Source organism: Pleurodeles waltl, chromosome 1_1 (genome assembly GCF_031143425.1).
Source record: "Pleurodeles waltl isolate 20211129_DDA chromosome 1_1, aPleWal1.hap1.20221129, whole genome shotgun sequence".
Taxonomy (NCBI): Eukaryota; Metazoa; Chordata; class Amphibia; order Caudata; family Salamandridae; genus Pleurodeles; species Pleurodeles waltl.
In genome coordinates, this window is record NC_090436.1 from 408,631,399 (window position 1) to 408,647,344 (window position 15,946).

General features: G+C 46.0%; 1 protein-coding gene across 1 annotated transcript in view; it reads left to right on the forward strand.

The window, feature by feature from the left end:
• Nucleotides 1-15,946, forward strand: part of CERT1 (ceramide transporter 1) — a 592,287-nt gene that overhangs the window by 291,169 nt on the left and 285,172 nt on the right. The window contains exon 6 of the mRNA XM_069223744.1: nt 2,478-2,561. Coding sequence (XP_069079845.1) covers nt 2,478-2,561 — 84 coding nt within the window. The remainder of the gene's footprint in view (nt 1-2,477; nt 2,562-15,946) is intronic.

A 15,946-nucleotide genomic window follows, 5' to 3' on the forward strand; every position in this document is an offset into this window, starting at 1 on the left:
TCCAGCTGACTACTTCACACATGCAACTGTTGAAGCGGTGAGAGACATCCTAAACGTTGCTGGAAACAGACATTATAGTTTGAGTGTCGTCGGCATAGGAAATTCTAGCTAGAACTAGGTTCTATTGCTGGAATCCATTCAACTCTGCTACCTACTTCTTTATCGTACCGTACTTTAGTGGGGATTCTCTTGTGATTTTTTTTATTTTTATTTTTTTATTGTGCCATCCGATCCATTTCACCATTTCAGTGCCCTGTGGCTGCCTGGCCCTACTAAGTCAGTTTCTTAGCTGCAAAACGTCAGGTAGGCTAACACTGTGACGGTACCTAATCAGCCTGGGGCCTTAAAGCAATTGCAAATTTCCACGGATAGATAGATGGATGGGTCACTGTATATACCAAACAGTCAATCCTTGACAATATAGCCTTGTATCAGATTTACCGAGGCACACTTGAAACTTGAGGATTTCCCCTCCTACGCGTGCTTCTGAAAGAGGTCTCTTATGTCTCTTATCGAAGAAGTGTGCCAGAATTTCCTCAGGGTAATTCTGGACCACATATTAGACATTTGGTAAGGCAATCCTTTTAACGATTGATAGGTCCCTATGTAGATGATGAATTAGTGGGAATAGACTGAGTTTCCAATTAATTGCTGAATTTACTAAAATTTGTATGCCCAAGAAATTGAAACAGTGGGTTAGTCTACGTAGTAGCGAGGCCCAGGCTCCCACTGGGTCTGTTTTTCATACTGGAAATAGAAGAGATGTATCCTAATTTACCAGGAGACCTGAAGCTTTTTCATAAAAATCTAAAATATGCACTAAGTGATCTCCTATCCGCCAGGTATAGTGAAGGAACAAAAGAAGGTTGTTTGCTTATAAGAGCCACTCTTTCCACCTTTCCTGCCACTCCCAGTTGAAGCCCTCGACTGGAACATCCTTTTTAATCCACCATGCCAGTGGCTTGATCATAGGGTGACCAGATTTTGAGGAGCAAAAAGCGGGACAGGCTAGACATAAAAGAAGGACTAAAGACTTTACTCTCACTTGTATATCTGGCCAGTCCCGTTTTTTGCGTAGTGTGTGTGTGTGTGTATATATATATATATATATATATGTATATGTATATGTATATATATATATACATATATATACATATACACACACCTCTCTTATCTACAGGCAGCATTGTAAATGTGTATGTACATACAAACACACACATTTCCAGTGCTGCCTATATATAACATTAGCTATGGCTTGACCGCCCACCCCCTCTCTCTCCACCCCACGGCCTCTCTCTGCTGGGAGCAGACGGGGGACTATGTTACCTGACAGAAGAAGATACATTACTTTAGTTATTTCAGACTTTGTAGGCGCCTGTGGCAGGAGAACATACCTTTCACGTATGCTTCCCTAGATAATCTGACCATTGTCCCAAAAACCGGGACATTTATTTAAATTAAGAGAAGCGTCGGGACACCGGGACTGTCCCGGGAAATCTGGAGTGTCTGGTCACCCTACAGTTGATCTCCAGTGCCAAGCGAGGCAAAAGAGGGTACCTTCGTCTCCGCCCTTGTTAGATTATAAACACTTTTTACGGCAGGCCCTTGAGTCTAGACCTGAGCCATTGGCCCGGAGACAAAACGGCAGGATTTGCCATAGAAATTCTCTCCTTTGCGAGTCGCACCATATCCTCAGTGGTTGCATTTTAAGACTCATTCAATATGAATTGTATAAAGTGGACGTCTGCTCCATTCTGGTGTGAAGGTTGCGATATTTCTTCAGTTTCAGCGTCCAAGCAGGGCCGAGATTGACAGACCTGTAGGGTTTATTTTATGGGTAATACAGACTTCAGGACCTCTGATGCTGGAAGCATGGTGAGTCCGATTCGGCCTTCTTCGTAGCTCAGCCCCTCATCCTTATTATGATTATTTTTAATTTTTAGTTGATTACTAGCGGTTGTTATGGGCTGCAAGTACCTTCTACTTGGATTGTACGGATATGTCCTACGATTTTTTTTTTCTCTGTTTTATTGGGGTGGGAATATTGTAGCATATCTTTATAACAAACGTACTGTTTCAGTTTACCGTTCTCCGTAGAGTTTAGTGCCGATTGCTAAGAGAAGGTATCTAATGGTCTTTCAAGAACGTGATGGGGTGGAGGAGACGTGTTTGTAGCTGCTCTCTAGAGAGGACACGGTATGTGGAGAACGTTCGTCCTATCGGCTTTGACGTCTCATTGATGCCTCGCTCCTGGTGGTGCTGAGCTCATCTGTTCTATACAAGGACCGCCAGTGTTTCTTGGGAATGAATTGCTAACCCGCGCCATTCATTGTCAATCGCATTTTGAGAACAAATGAAACAATATCTGTCATCGGGGTCTGTAACGTTGCTGTATTTATATGGTCTACCGAGTTCGGAAAGCAGTTTAGACGAATATGGCATTCCGCAATGTTAACACTTGCACTTTTATTTTTCAGTGGTAGAAGATGACGAAGATGATTTTCTTACGCCTCACCCAGATGGGGATTTTTTACACACCACTAATGGCAGCAAAGACAAATGTAAGTATCTGCTCATTTCCATTTATGTTCAACAATTGTATTTTCTATATGTAGACATTATGCAGTTCAAGTACAGCTGTATGCTGCTCTATTGCACAACAGTGGGGAGTTTAGTTTTTCGGATACTGGTTCTCCTTACTTTTGGGGCTAAAACAGCACTCATCAGAAAATGCTTTCTACGACGTGAAAAGCAGGAGGGTAGGGCTGATCTGTTTCCAATCAGATGTATGTTAAATTACCGCGCCTTTGTTTATACACACTGCATGAGTGTCAACTTCTGGGGCCGGTTACCAGTCTGTGCTCAGATTCAATCACTGCGGTAATCGCCACGAGTCTCCGGATGCAGACACCGCTCACGATCCGCTTTCTATTTTTACTGACCCCAGACTTAGTAAAATTATTTTTAGGTTCATTGTTTTGCTGAGCAGTATTTTTTTACGGTTTCTGTACAATGCACATTTTCTTTCCTAAAATCTGCCCCTTATAGTCGCTTAAAGCCCCTAATTATGGCAACGAGGGAAGGTCTTTACCCAGAATTGGAGGTGATTTTTCTGATTATTTATTTATTTATTTTTTAAATTCGGTTTACTGTTCTTTTCTTAATTTAAACGTTGTGCTTTCATACTTTACGCCTTTAGTGATTATTACAGTTATACTTAGTAACTAACTACTAATACATAGTTTACCATTGGCCATGTTGCAGCTGTGATGTACCGTCTTATATCGTGTACTCTGACCCCAGTTTGTCCAGGTTTAACCTGTATCCTCTGCCCATTCTTATTTTGGTTACCTTGTGTAAGTTCTGTTCGTTCCCAGGTGTTGCTATTAACTGTCATGTGCATGTTTGTTGAGGTTGGGGGACTAGGGACTGGGTACAGTCTCCCATGCAGGGAAGATATTGGGGATAATGTTCTTGGATTACGTAAAGTCTCGGGCGTTCACAATCTAGTCAGACTGCTGTGGGCTGAGGAGGTCTGTCATCATTTTTCTGACACCGTTCAGAAGTATTTCGTCCCAGATGGGTACACATGTGCAACCTGCCAGTGTTATGCAGATGCGGCCTAGTTCTCCGCTTCTCCCCACTTTATTAGTTCCCTCTGCCACATCTTCACTTGTAGCTTCATCGCTGACTTGCATGATTTGTCATTAGGCAAGCAGTAGTACTTCCATGAATATTCTCTAGTTTTGTCTTGGACAACCTTTGTTTAAAATCAGTATGTAGATTTCCAGTTATACCCCATGAGTTCTGAGTTTGTCTGTAGCTATTTCCTACGATTATTTCTACGTTGGCCAATCCAAAATGGTGTGTTTGAGACATAGCTGCATACCATTGATAAGTGTCTGTGAAGATCTAAGTTATCTTGTGTAGGTGTTGCATTGCTAGATACGCTTTGTGCAGTACATTGAATTGAATTTTAGTTCATGTGTTCTTTGTACTTTCGCTGGGAACCCTATGACAGTGGTGTATTCAGTGCCTGTCAGCTGTTTCTCTTGGTCCACCTCTCACCTCTCTTGTTGTGAGTTCCTCTTATCAGGTCAGTAATCCTGGGGTGTAGTACCGTTACCTCTTTCAGTGCATCACCATCTGTTAAAAACATGCCGTGCTGTGTGGGTTATGGGTTAGTTGTCATTGCACGACAGGTCAGAAACTGACTAACTGCTAGTGTTCTGTATTGTCATTTATCATCAAACATTGGACATTTCCTGTCAGCACGCAGATCAACCATCTTGAGTATATTCTCATTCCATATTGGCGCTTGTCTCTTTTGGAACTTGGGGTGCAGCGAGTATGCGCCTGCAGCTTTCGTGCTGGTGAAACATTGCTTACAACAATGCTTGGCTGTGCCCATTAGTCTTAAGTGAATTTCTCTCGTTGTATAGATCTAGTGGTGTGGCCACAAATGGAGAGGATCACCAACATATCTGGGTTCCTCTGCATGTGAGTTAATAAACAATGCGTCTATCCCCTGTAGTTGGGCCGATTTCACAGTCTGTGGGAGTGGCCCTCTCCCTTCAAGGTTTGAAGCTGAATTTTTCGTAGTGCTACCTCACATCTGCCATTGCCGGTTATCAGGTTTTAACATGTTTATTTATTGGTATTTAGGCGAGAGACTATGATCATTCAGGGAGGTCCCAGGGGTCTGTTGCTGTTGTGGTCCTAACTCTGCTGATTGAGAGGCCCGTCCGCGGCCTCTTCCATAGCTGCCTCGGGGATGTCCCATATTCCCACCACCTCTGCCCACGGGGGGGGGGTGGAGGTTGGTGGGGGGGGGGGGGGGGGGGGGAGGGGCAGGGGCGCAGGCGCTATCTGTCTGATCCTCATCCCTCATTTCTTCCCTCTGGAGGGCCTGTTCTTCCACCCTGGCCCAGCAGGTAACGTCTGCCACCCATGTGCTCAACCGAGGTCCATTGCAGTTCTTCCAGGCCATCGCTACCCTCCTACATGCTAGCCCCAGAGCCAGGTCAATAAATCTGTTTTCCCCACGTTTTTTTTTCTTCTTTTTTTTGGGGGGGGGGGAGGCGGCTATCAAAAAGTCCCAATAAGCAGACCGCTGGGCCGTTATCCATCTGTCAAAGCTGCTGTTGAGTCTAGCAGTAACCTCCCCCAGAACTGCTGCAACACCAGGCATCCCCAAGTCATATGGCAGAAGTCTGTGTCACTCAGCCGGCTTCTTGGGCATACCCCTGACGTTGCTCCATATATCCGATTAATTCTATGCGGGGTAAGATAGGTCCTATGGGCATAGTTATACTGGGTATACATCAAGAGTGTGTTTCATGAGATTTTGTGTGGGTATGCCAGGGTTTGAGTCCATTCAGCGTCTCATTTGTCTCCCTAGATCTGTGTCCCACTTGCATCTGAGTTCCTCCAGTGATCGGTCTATCATCCCATTTAAGGCTCTGTAGAACAATGTTACCAGGTGGGATCAGCTTCCTAGAATCAGCATAGACTGTAAGATCGCTGTTGCAGTCGGTTCCTCACTTCCTTCCTCCACATGGCTTTCAGGGCTCATACGATGGCCTCCTAATTTACGTACTGGCTGGCGACCAAGCCTGTTTGGTCCGTCAAGTCACCAAAGGGGATCAACATCCCTCTTTGGAACAGGTCCCCCATCGTTGCTATCCCCACCTCCGTCAATTGTTGTAGTTGTTGTGCAGTAAAGGAGGAGTACGGTTCACCATGTGGGAGGCCAACCAGAGGGAGGGCCTGGGCGTAGGGGTTGTTGTGTGTGTTCGTCTGAAGGCCCTGCACCAGGCTGCCAATGCCGCAGTCTCCACTATATTTAATACAGGAGAGAGTCGTTTCCCCCTGAAGTAGGCAAGGCAGGAGACCCACCCCTTGGTTAGGCCCCTTGTCTAAGTAGACCATCGAGGAGTCCAGCCCGTTGAGCCATCTCACCAGCCACTGAAGCTGAGCTCTCAAATGGTTCATTTCAAAGTCAGGTACCCCAAGCCCCTCCCTCTCCCGTGGCAAGCAGAGCGTCATCCGGGCTACTCATTGTGGTGCCCCATGTCCCACACCAACTCTCGTAAGAGCCCATACAAGATGCGAAACCAGGACACCGGGATGAGCAACAGTAAATTGGCAAAGTAATAAAGAAGCCTGGGGAGCATCACCATTTTGCACAGGGCGATCCGTGCCATAATGGGAAGTTTTAACAATCGCCAAAAGGCCACTCCCAGATACTTAAAGGTGCAGGGGGGCCCACTGGACATCGTCTGGGCAGGAAAGAGGGCGTGGCATCCATGCTATCATCGGGAAGACAGATGTCTTACATCGATTCAGGTGCAGGCCTGATAGATTGCCAAAGTCCTCCAGCATTTGCAGCACCTGTGGCAGCTCCGCGTTCCCATCTCAAAAATAATTGAGGAGGTCATCAGCGTATAGGGAAATAATGTGCGGTGTTCCCCACCTCATCACTCCCCACTCTCTGGCCATAGCCCGGAAGCTCTCCGCTAGTGGTTCAGTCGTGATGGCGAACAATAAGGACGAGAACGGGGAGCCTTGCCTGGTTCACCTGCAAGTGTCGTAACTACTCAAGATTGTGTGTCCTGTCTTCATTCTCGCTGTGGGCTGGGTGTAAAGCAGATTAACCTATTGTGCCCATCGCTGACCCACCAAGTAGGTTTGGAGAAAGTCCAAGTCAGCCCCCCTTGATGCGCCATGCAAATATGTATAATAGACTCTAAACTTCTCATTGGTGTCAGTCGTGAAATAGAGCAGAGTCCTTGTCCTATATGTCAAGTGGGTAATTGGTGTGCCCTTGCTCTCCGGTCTGATCAGCCAGGCTCTCCCTGCCCTTCCCTTTTCATGTATTCTGCCCAAATATGCCTTATAGGCGTGGCATCTAAGGCACTCTAAGGCTTCGGTGTGGGCTTCGGGTGCTTCTGCTAGCTGTCGAGCGGCCCCCCAAGTCAGTTACCAATCTTGACTCCCACCTGAGCAACTCTGTCTCTAGGTGGGTTACTTCCAGTTCTAGATCCTTTTTAATCACCACTGTTAGTCTAAGGCAGTGCCCCCTTCTAACCACTTTTAGGGCTTCCCATTCCGTCCCTCTAGAGGAGGCAATCCCCTTGTTCAGGTAGAGATACTCAGTCAGTTTAGAGGCTAGTGCAGTTCGGAAGACCTCGTCCTCAAGGGCCCTAGGGTACAGTCACCATGTCGTAATCAGTGGGCACCTCCCCAGTGTCTGTAGTGTCAGCAGCAATGGACTGTGGGCAGAGACTGTTCTACCCAGGTATTCGGTATGTAGAATGTCACTCATGAGTGTCATGGAGCAGAACATGTGATCAATCCTTGTATGTACGTGGTGGAGGGAAGAGTAGTGTGAGTATTCCTTACTGCAAGGGTGTTGGGTGTGCCATGAATCTTCCATACCCCAATGATCTATCTATCTATTTCACCGGGCCTTTCACCGCTCCCAGTGTTCCAGCTCTCTGCTGAGGGGGAGAGGAGTGATCCCAGTCTGGGTCAACAACACTATTGTAATCCATCCACCCCCCCCCCCCCCCACCCCCCCCAAAAAAAAAACAAGTAAGGCCCATCTGGGAATCACGCAAGGCGGGCTGATAGAGCCTGCCAAAAAAGATTCAGGTCTTGGTTAGGGGCATATACACTCCCCAAGACCATCGGTCTGCCATTAAGGTGTCCCTCCACCAGGACATATCGCCCTGCTTTGTCAACGTCTAGTGTGGTAGCCTCAAAGGGCACCCCTGCCCGCACCCATAGCAATGCTCCTCGTGCATAGGGTGAATAAGTAGTGGCAAGGTGAGATTATTGTACATCAGTGGAATAGTTTCTATCCCTATCAGAGGCCGGCGACTCTGTCAGAGATGCTGTAGTCTGGATCTCTCCACGTTGTTCCTAAGTTACTTGTAGTTGCTTTGGTCACCTCAGGCGGTCTGTGGCAGTTTGGTCCTTAGAGCCTTTTCCTACGATGTCCAGCTGCACTGGGTACATTCCCCGCACAGTCAACTTTGCCACCTTTGTAAGATTGAAGCCAGGCTCATGCTTCTTCCGGGGTCTGGCAAAACTGTGTTTTGCCATCCCACATTTTCTTCATCCTGGAAGGGAAGAGCAGCGCATAGAGACCCCTTTGGCGCGCAGTGCCTTCTTTACGGATAGATATGCAGCCCACTTCACCTGCATTGCTGCGGTGTAGTCGGGAAACATGTTGGCTCTGCTGTTCTCTACTGTAAGAGGGCCCGCCTCTCGTGCTTTCTGTAACAAGAGGTTTCTCCCTGTAATGTAGCAGCTTAGCTACTACCGGTCTGGGAGGTGGGCCTGGTGCTAGGGATTTAGGCGGCACCCTGTGCGCTCTTTCCAGTGCGAAAAATGAAGTGAACTGCTGCTCACCGAGGAGGGATTTCATCCAGGGTTCCAGGAAGGCCACCATATCAGCACCCAGTTCCCGTACTCGTCTGGCCGGCCACTGTGGGAGACGACTGGGGAGGGACCCATTGCCACCAATGTTAGTTCCTTCCCCCACCCCCTCCCTCTCAGCCAGCAGGCTTCCCCGGTGTTTCGCTGGTCCCAACGCCCGTTTCCGTCGGAGGCGTCCCCTGCTGGTGGGTCTCTGCCCCACCCCAAGGTGTAGCTGTGTGCTCCCGGCAGGGCCCCTCCTCTCCAGGCCCAGCGCGTCCCTGGGGGCCGCCTCACTCGCCTCGGCGGGTTCAAACCGCCACCTCCTCCACCTGTACTTGCGGGGTTCTGTTCTAGGCCCCCCCCTCCCCAGTCTCCTTCACATGCCCCCTGGGGGGAGGCGAGGCGAAACTCAATAGAGCAGAGCGCTGGTCTACACCCTGCCTCCTCTGCTGTGCCACCCGGTGCTGTCAGGAGTCAGGCCTCCATCCACAGCCACCACCGGCAGGGATGCCCAAGCGTTGCGGCCTCTCCTACCTCTTCTCCTGTGGTCTGGTCAGCGTCCTCACAGCCAGCAGCTGCCAGCACTTGCCTTTTTATACATCTTCTATAGGCCAAGCAGCGGCGATGGCAGGTCGCCGCTTACTACTTCTGAACACTGCACTGCTCCTGCAGCTGGGGGCCACATCTCCTCTCCCACGGCTGTGGCGTCAGTAAGGCAGGATCACTGTGGCCTGGGCCGGAGCTCGTTTTCTATGCGGCTGCCATCTTCGGTGGTTGACTCCGCCTCCTGTGTTAAATCTTTTAAATATCAATTTATGGACTTTCACTGGTATGTTTACAAAAAAGTAGAATGGGGTAATATAGGCATTTCCGAAAGTACCAACATGCCAGTTGTAGATAGCAGCAATTTTTTCCTAAAAATGTATGGATTCTCTGGTAACTGCTTCTTGTTCAGGTTTCTCTCGAAGATCTTTGCATTGCCATGGTATAACTGAACTCTCAGGTAACAGAATGAGTGCCGTTTCAATTTCAGAGGCAATTTGAGCAGGTTCAGAACCTCCCATGGTGTTTTTTATCAAAGTGGAAATAGGCAAAAAATTTCTGTTCATCTTTAAGCCAGACATCTGGCTAAATTGCTCTAGCAACTGCAGTAGTCAAGTACAAATCTGCTTTTCAAAGATACAAGAGTACATAATCTGCAAAAAGCGCTATTATGTGGGTGTGCTCATAAAGCCTGATTCTTCTTGCTTGTTCCTACCTCCTGACCATCAATGCCATTGACTACATTGCTGAAGTCAAAAGAAGCAGGGACTGGGGGTCATCCCTGCCTGCACCCTCCAGGACTCAGAAATTGATTTTCCATTTAAGGTGAGTAAAGCAGTGCTATGTATGCTCCTGGGGTATAATATTGTTGAGGAAGCCCATTTTGTCTACAGCTACAAATAGATATTCCCAGTCAATAGTTTATTAAGGTTCTTCTAGGTCTATGGCTGCCACCACAGTCAGCACCACCTTCAACAGGGGGTTACCCTAGATATGGCATACAAGTTAAAAGGTTTAGAAATGTCCTCAGTGCTGGTAGAACATGGGCTATCCTTGTTGCTAATGCTTTGCCTATTATTTTATATTCTTATAGACACTTCTAGCTGCAGATTCCTCTTACTATAAAGATTCCCCAAGCTTCCGATTGGCCCTGGAAAGTTCTCAGCAGTAGCTGTGAATGCTGGTAAATGCCGTTGTGTGGCTCTGCACTATTGCCATTCCGCTCTGGAAATAATGGCCTATATAGGTGCCACTCTCGCAAAACTGACGTCCGTTCCTTTCTTTCAATGCTGCCAGACACGTATCAGGAGCTACCTCTTGTCTTTGACACTCCTCTACCTCACAAATTTTACAGTGTGCAAGGGAAATGTCACTGCCCTAAACAGGTTTTAAACCCTGTTAATGGCAGTTGAATGCAAATGTCTGTAACAGATCCTAATAAGGTTTGTCTGTGGGGCTGGGGTAAAGTCAGGACTTCAGGCTCTGCAGTGACTGCCCAACAATGAACCATAAGGCCATAAAGGGACACGAGGTGAAACTCCTTGTCGCAGCCAGTCCATGCCTGAGTCTGTCCCAGTCTAGGAGTAACAGGAGTCTGTCCCAAGTCTGCTCATCGTCACACTCCAAATCGTCAAGTAAGTTGAAGAAAAAAACTAAAAAATCTTAATTGTGACCCAACCTCTTCTCGCCACTCTAGCAGTCCTAAGAAGGCACAAGTGCACTGGCATGCCTCTCCTTCTCGCTCTGAAAGTCGGTTGACATTGGAGCCTATCTGGAAACATGTCCTGGCACAGCCAGAGTTTCTGTAGCTACATGCTACACCACTGCAAATCGAAGAGTTTTGCCAGGCCATACTTCATCTCCCTCTGGCACACCTGCAGGCCCCAAGGAGCCGAGAGGCCCTCTGTCCTAATGCCACTGGTGGGTTCGCTCTCGGCGCCAGTTGAATCTTACAAGCTCATCACGAGTCTCTCCCAGCTCCCACATTAACTCTGCCTCCAGCTCTACAATCTATGCTGGTTCCTCGAGCACCAAGGTCAATGCTGATTTCACCAGCACCAGAAGACAATGTGCCTATTGTGCCTTCTGACTCTGAATTCGTGCCGCTCCAACTGAGGCTGCAATTTGTTTCCACAGAACCTCAATCTGTCTGTCCCTCTTTCACAAGGCAGACCTCATACATTGCATTGAAGTAGTGTTTTGTGCCGTGGGCAAAGTGGGTGGCATTCCAACAATACCTTGTAACGAATGAACATAAGTTCTGCTCGGTGCTGACTGAACTTTTTTAAAAATAATTTTTTCCTTTTGTTTTTTGCTTCCAAAGATTTTAGCCAGAATAAGTGCATTGTCTATGCCACATCCACTGAGCCAACTTCCTGCACACCACAACACAACTTTTGTCATGTGGAAAAGACCCGTTATTGGATAAAGATCATCAAATTCTACTGGATTGCTCATAAAATTGTCAGCTACAATACACAACACCATCGCAGAAAACTGGCAGGATAGGCTGGTCTTCAAGCTGAGCACGCACATTTTGGACTTATTTTTAGAGCTGTGTATACTGTTGTGTAATTTGTGACTGGAGATGGTATTGGTGGTAAAAACGTGACCTTTTTCCATGGGACAATATTCTAGGGGATCACAGCATGAATTCCAGCCCACAAAGGTTCTGGCTTTTCTTCATCCTTTAGTCTGAGTAAGCGATGTGATACATTTAGTTAAATCCGCTTTGTTGACCACAGCATCAGGTGAAGATCAATGACCTCAGCCACTTTCTGGTAGTCTGGGAAGTGTTGATGGCTTGTAGTGATTTTGCATATGTTGGCAAGGCATGTGGGTTATATGTTTGCAGCTTTGTTTGTTTATGTCTACAGCTGACACAGCTTGTTTTCCAGCAGCTAATTCATTGGTATAGTCTTAAAAAAGCACTATGGCAGTATTGTGTGCTGGATGTTCCAGACAAAGAGGTGTCTTCAAAATTATCAAGAGCAGCATTAGTAAATCCTTTCCTGGTAAAGTGACTTGGAAGTGGTGTGCTTTACAGAGCTCTAGGGCATCACACAATTTGTCATTAAGTCCAAAATCTAAATCTTTCAGGACCTTTTTTAAAATGGTTCCTCCTGATTTTACTGCATCTTGTGATCTTATTTTGGCAGCAAGAACTCTAGGAGTCTTATCGGCTGAGAACATCATAAGTGGCTTATTGTTTTTGTTAGACTGACAAAAATGAATTCTGTCATTGTACATTCTCACCGGAAAAATCTTAATTTCATTATTATGGATCAATACAGTTCCGTCAATGTTGACCATTATTTCTTTGATTTCACTGAGTGTGAACCTGTAGACAGTGCTCAAAAGTGGCTTTAAAACTTAATTTGCTTTTTCTAAGAGTGCAAGCTTAACTGAAGACTGGTGGTTATGTTGGTGCTGGGAGCTCATTGTACATTCATATTTTCAAATGTATGCACACATGCAGTTAAGGTGGGTATACAAATCTGCTGCAGATACATTCACCTCGCTGTTAGAGATCAGCTACTCAGCTGAAATCCTTATTTTGGAAGGAACTAGCTGCAGATAAAAATTTTTTTGCCCTTTGAGAATCACATGCTGTGTACTTTGATCTTTCATCGATCCCTTTGGCCCTTCTTCTGGGTAAACCACAGATAACACATTGAAGAACATCTGCTTTCTAATCATTTGTTGTAGGAGGTCGAATGGAAGCCTTAGATTTTCTAAGTGGATGGGCATTGGGTTTGGTTGTCGTCATTTTCCCAGAAGCCTCGGATTCTTGTTGTGATTCACTGGTTTCTGCTATTTTTTGACAATTGTTTTTTCCAAGCGATTTCCACATTGTATACAACTTGTAGAACTTGTTGTTAGTGATAAAATATTTGATCCTCTTCACCCATCGGTTTCATATTTTTGTGAACTTCATCTTACTGTATTTCTGTAGCATCTCGATCTGTCTTCTGTCCAGCTGCAGTTAATGTTAGATTTTCTTTCAGATTAGTTTGGCACTTGACACATTTTCTTTGTTGAAGGAGTCCTCAGATTTTGGAGTCAGCAACACTGTCAGGAGGTAAAGATCCTCTGCTACCACCTGCTTTGCTCATGTTGATGAATTTGAATCCACAGAAAACCTCAACAAAAACAATATTAAAATAAATTACCCATATGATGGCTAAAATACATCGTTGTAGGGCTGCCATTTTGAAAAATGACAGAAGGGTTGATCTGAGGAGTTATTTTCTGTCTCTAAAACTACTTGCCCCCCCAAAACCTATGTTTTGACACCAAAATGAAGTATATTGGTCTCATGGTTCTTGAAATATTACATCATTCCTGCAGCACATCTGCTAGTTTTTAAAAATGTCAAGAAAAAATCGGACTGGATTAATAGTGTCTACCCTAGCTACATTTCTTCTCTAAAAATACAAAAATACAAATCAAAAACTAAAATCTCTGGACAACAATTGTTTTTTACGGAGGTATGTCAAGGGGCCAGGACTAAAATGGAGACCTTTGTGAAGATATTATTTTTTGTTCCACCAGCTTGGCCCTCAGGTTAGTGAATGCCAGATGCCTGCTGGACTGCTGTTCCTCCACTCCTTGGAATTCAGAAGCTTAGGTCCTCTCGGGTGTCCCAGAAGACCTCTTATCTGCCCTAACTTCATTGTTGATGGGTTCTGCATCTGAGGGCATTGGTAGCCTAAGAAAACAATTGGTGTCAGTGCAAATGGTTGGTGCTTGTATGTGGCTCAGCAGAGCTTCCTGACACCACCTACTAGTACTGCTTTACAGTTTAAGTATCCAGTTTGACCCTTGGGAATATTTACCAGGGGAGGAAGCAGCGGTTAGGTCAAGTATTGATCAGAAAGATTGTTTCTGAAGGTTGTCATTTTTTTCATTTGAACCACTGTGACTGTTCATTATCATGGATTTTAAAGTTTGCATCTTTTTTTTGGTTTGAGCCCTGTAATTCTTCTGGTGGCAGCAAACACAGCTCAACAGTCTCAACGTCTTAACAGACTGTCTTACTTTGTAAAGAGCACTCCACTGCTGTTCAAACACAGGTGCTAGAATTGGTGTTTGTTATACCTCATCCATGGTAATGTCTTCTGTTTTCCTTGGAACTGGTTATTCCTTTGGAACAGATGACCTTTTCCAGAAGTGATGGAACATGTTTTCGAGTGGAGTTGTTGATCCTGACATGTTACAAGAGTTTAGGGGTGTAAACAAATCGGACTACTACTGAGAGAGTGAGCCAAAGAATATTTGTAACTTTTATGCCTCACATAAACAAACAAATTACTTACCCTCCATAACCTGTAACGTGTTACCTGGTAGAGACAATATCTCATTGCTGATTCCTTACCTTTGAATTTCCCGCAGGCATCAGACTGGATCCAGATATTTTACTTGAGCAGTACCCCTGCACAGCGGTAGGTGGCATTGATCAGCTCTGCGTCCATCGTAGGCGTCGTCCGCGCTGGATATGAGATTGCGGGTAATATATAGGCAGCACCCCAGTGTGCTGACGTCTGTTATTTTCCTCAACTTTCCATGCCAGAAGTGCAGAGCCATGAAGAATGCGGACTACTGGTGTGCCCAAACTAAGAACCTCCCCCACGCCCAGAAATCAGTTTGCACAGTGGGTAAGACAGGTGGCTCGGAAAGGAAACTGAATCTAGATATTGTCGATACCAGATCAGGTGTTACCAAAGGTAAATAATTTATTCGTCTGATAGAGACTTATAGTTGCAGTTTCTTTGTTTGAATAGATACCCAAGCAATACTATCCCCGGAGGTGGGTCTACAAACCAAGAGCTTACTAGAAAATTCCTACAGGACTGAACATGCAAAGTATCCATCCCTACGGACCAGACTGTCTAGGCAGTAGTGTTTGATAAACGTGTGCAGTGATACCCACGTTGCCACCTGACGGATATCAAGGACTGAAACCCTGCATGCTAATGCAGTGGTTGCAGGTGTAACTTGAGTTGAATGAGTATGCAATCCCTTGGGGGATTGCTTTTTGGCCAGTGTGTAGCAGATGTTAATGCAGAGTATGACCTTTCTGGAGATGTCCACTTCGGCACTGCCCCACCTTTCTCCCCACCCCTATAACCATATAACTGATAAAGAGTTGGTCATCCACCTGTAACTCTTTTGTACAATCAAGATAGAACGCCAATGATCTTTTTGTGTCCAGGCAGTGGAGTCTCTCCTGTTCCTTAGAAGGATGTGGGGGGGCTGCGTAAAAAGTAGTGATTGATTGGCCTACATCAAAGGGCATAACCACTTTTGGCAGAAAGGAGGCCCTGGTGCGAAGCACAATTTTGTCAGGGTAAATGGAAAGGTAAAGACGGCTTAGATGACAATGCCTGCAGCACGCACTGACCCTGTAGGCAGATGTAATAGCGACAACGAAGGCCATTTTTCAAAATGAGAATGCTGAGGACAATTGTGGAGAGCCTTGAAAGGAGCCAACATCAGAAAGGTAAAAACCAAACGGATATTCTATTGGGGCATAATGAATGGGGATGGAGGAAAGATATGTGTAGTGCATTTAGGGAACCTATGAACAACAGGAGACTTAAACAAAGAAACTTCATTAGGCAACCTCAAACTCAGAAATAGCAGATAAATACCCTTTGAGAGTGCCCATTGCAGAGCCCTGCTGGACTAGAGAAGGGATAAACAGGCCCTATGCCTCAGAGAGAGGGCAGAAAGGGGGTCAACAGTTTTTTTTTTTTTTTTTTTTTTTTTTTCCCCCTCTTCCCCTCCACCCCCCCCCCCCCCTCCCCCCCCCCACGTACAACACGCCATAACAACTGGCGTATACCATTTTGGTGGAGATTCACATGGCTGGCAAGAATATGTATCAGACTTCAGACGAAAGGTCAAAAGCTGTCAACTGTTGCTGCTCAATCTCCACGCAAGAAGGTGGAGAGTTGACAGGTTTGGGTGCAAA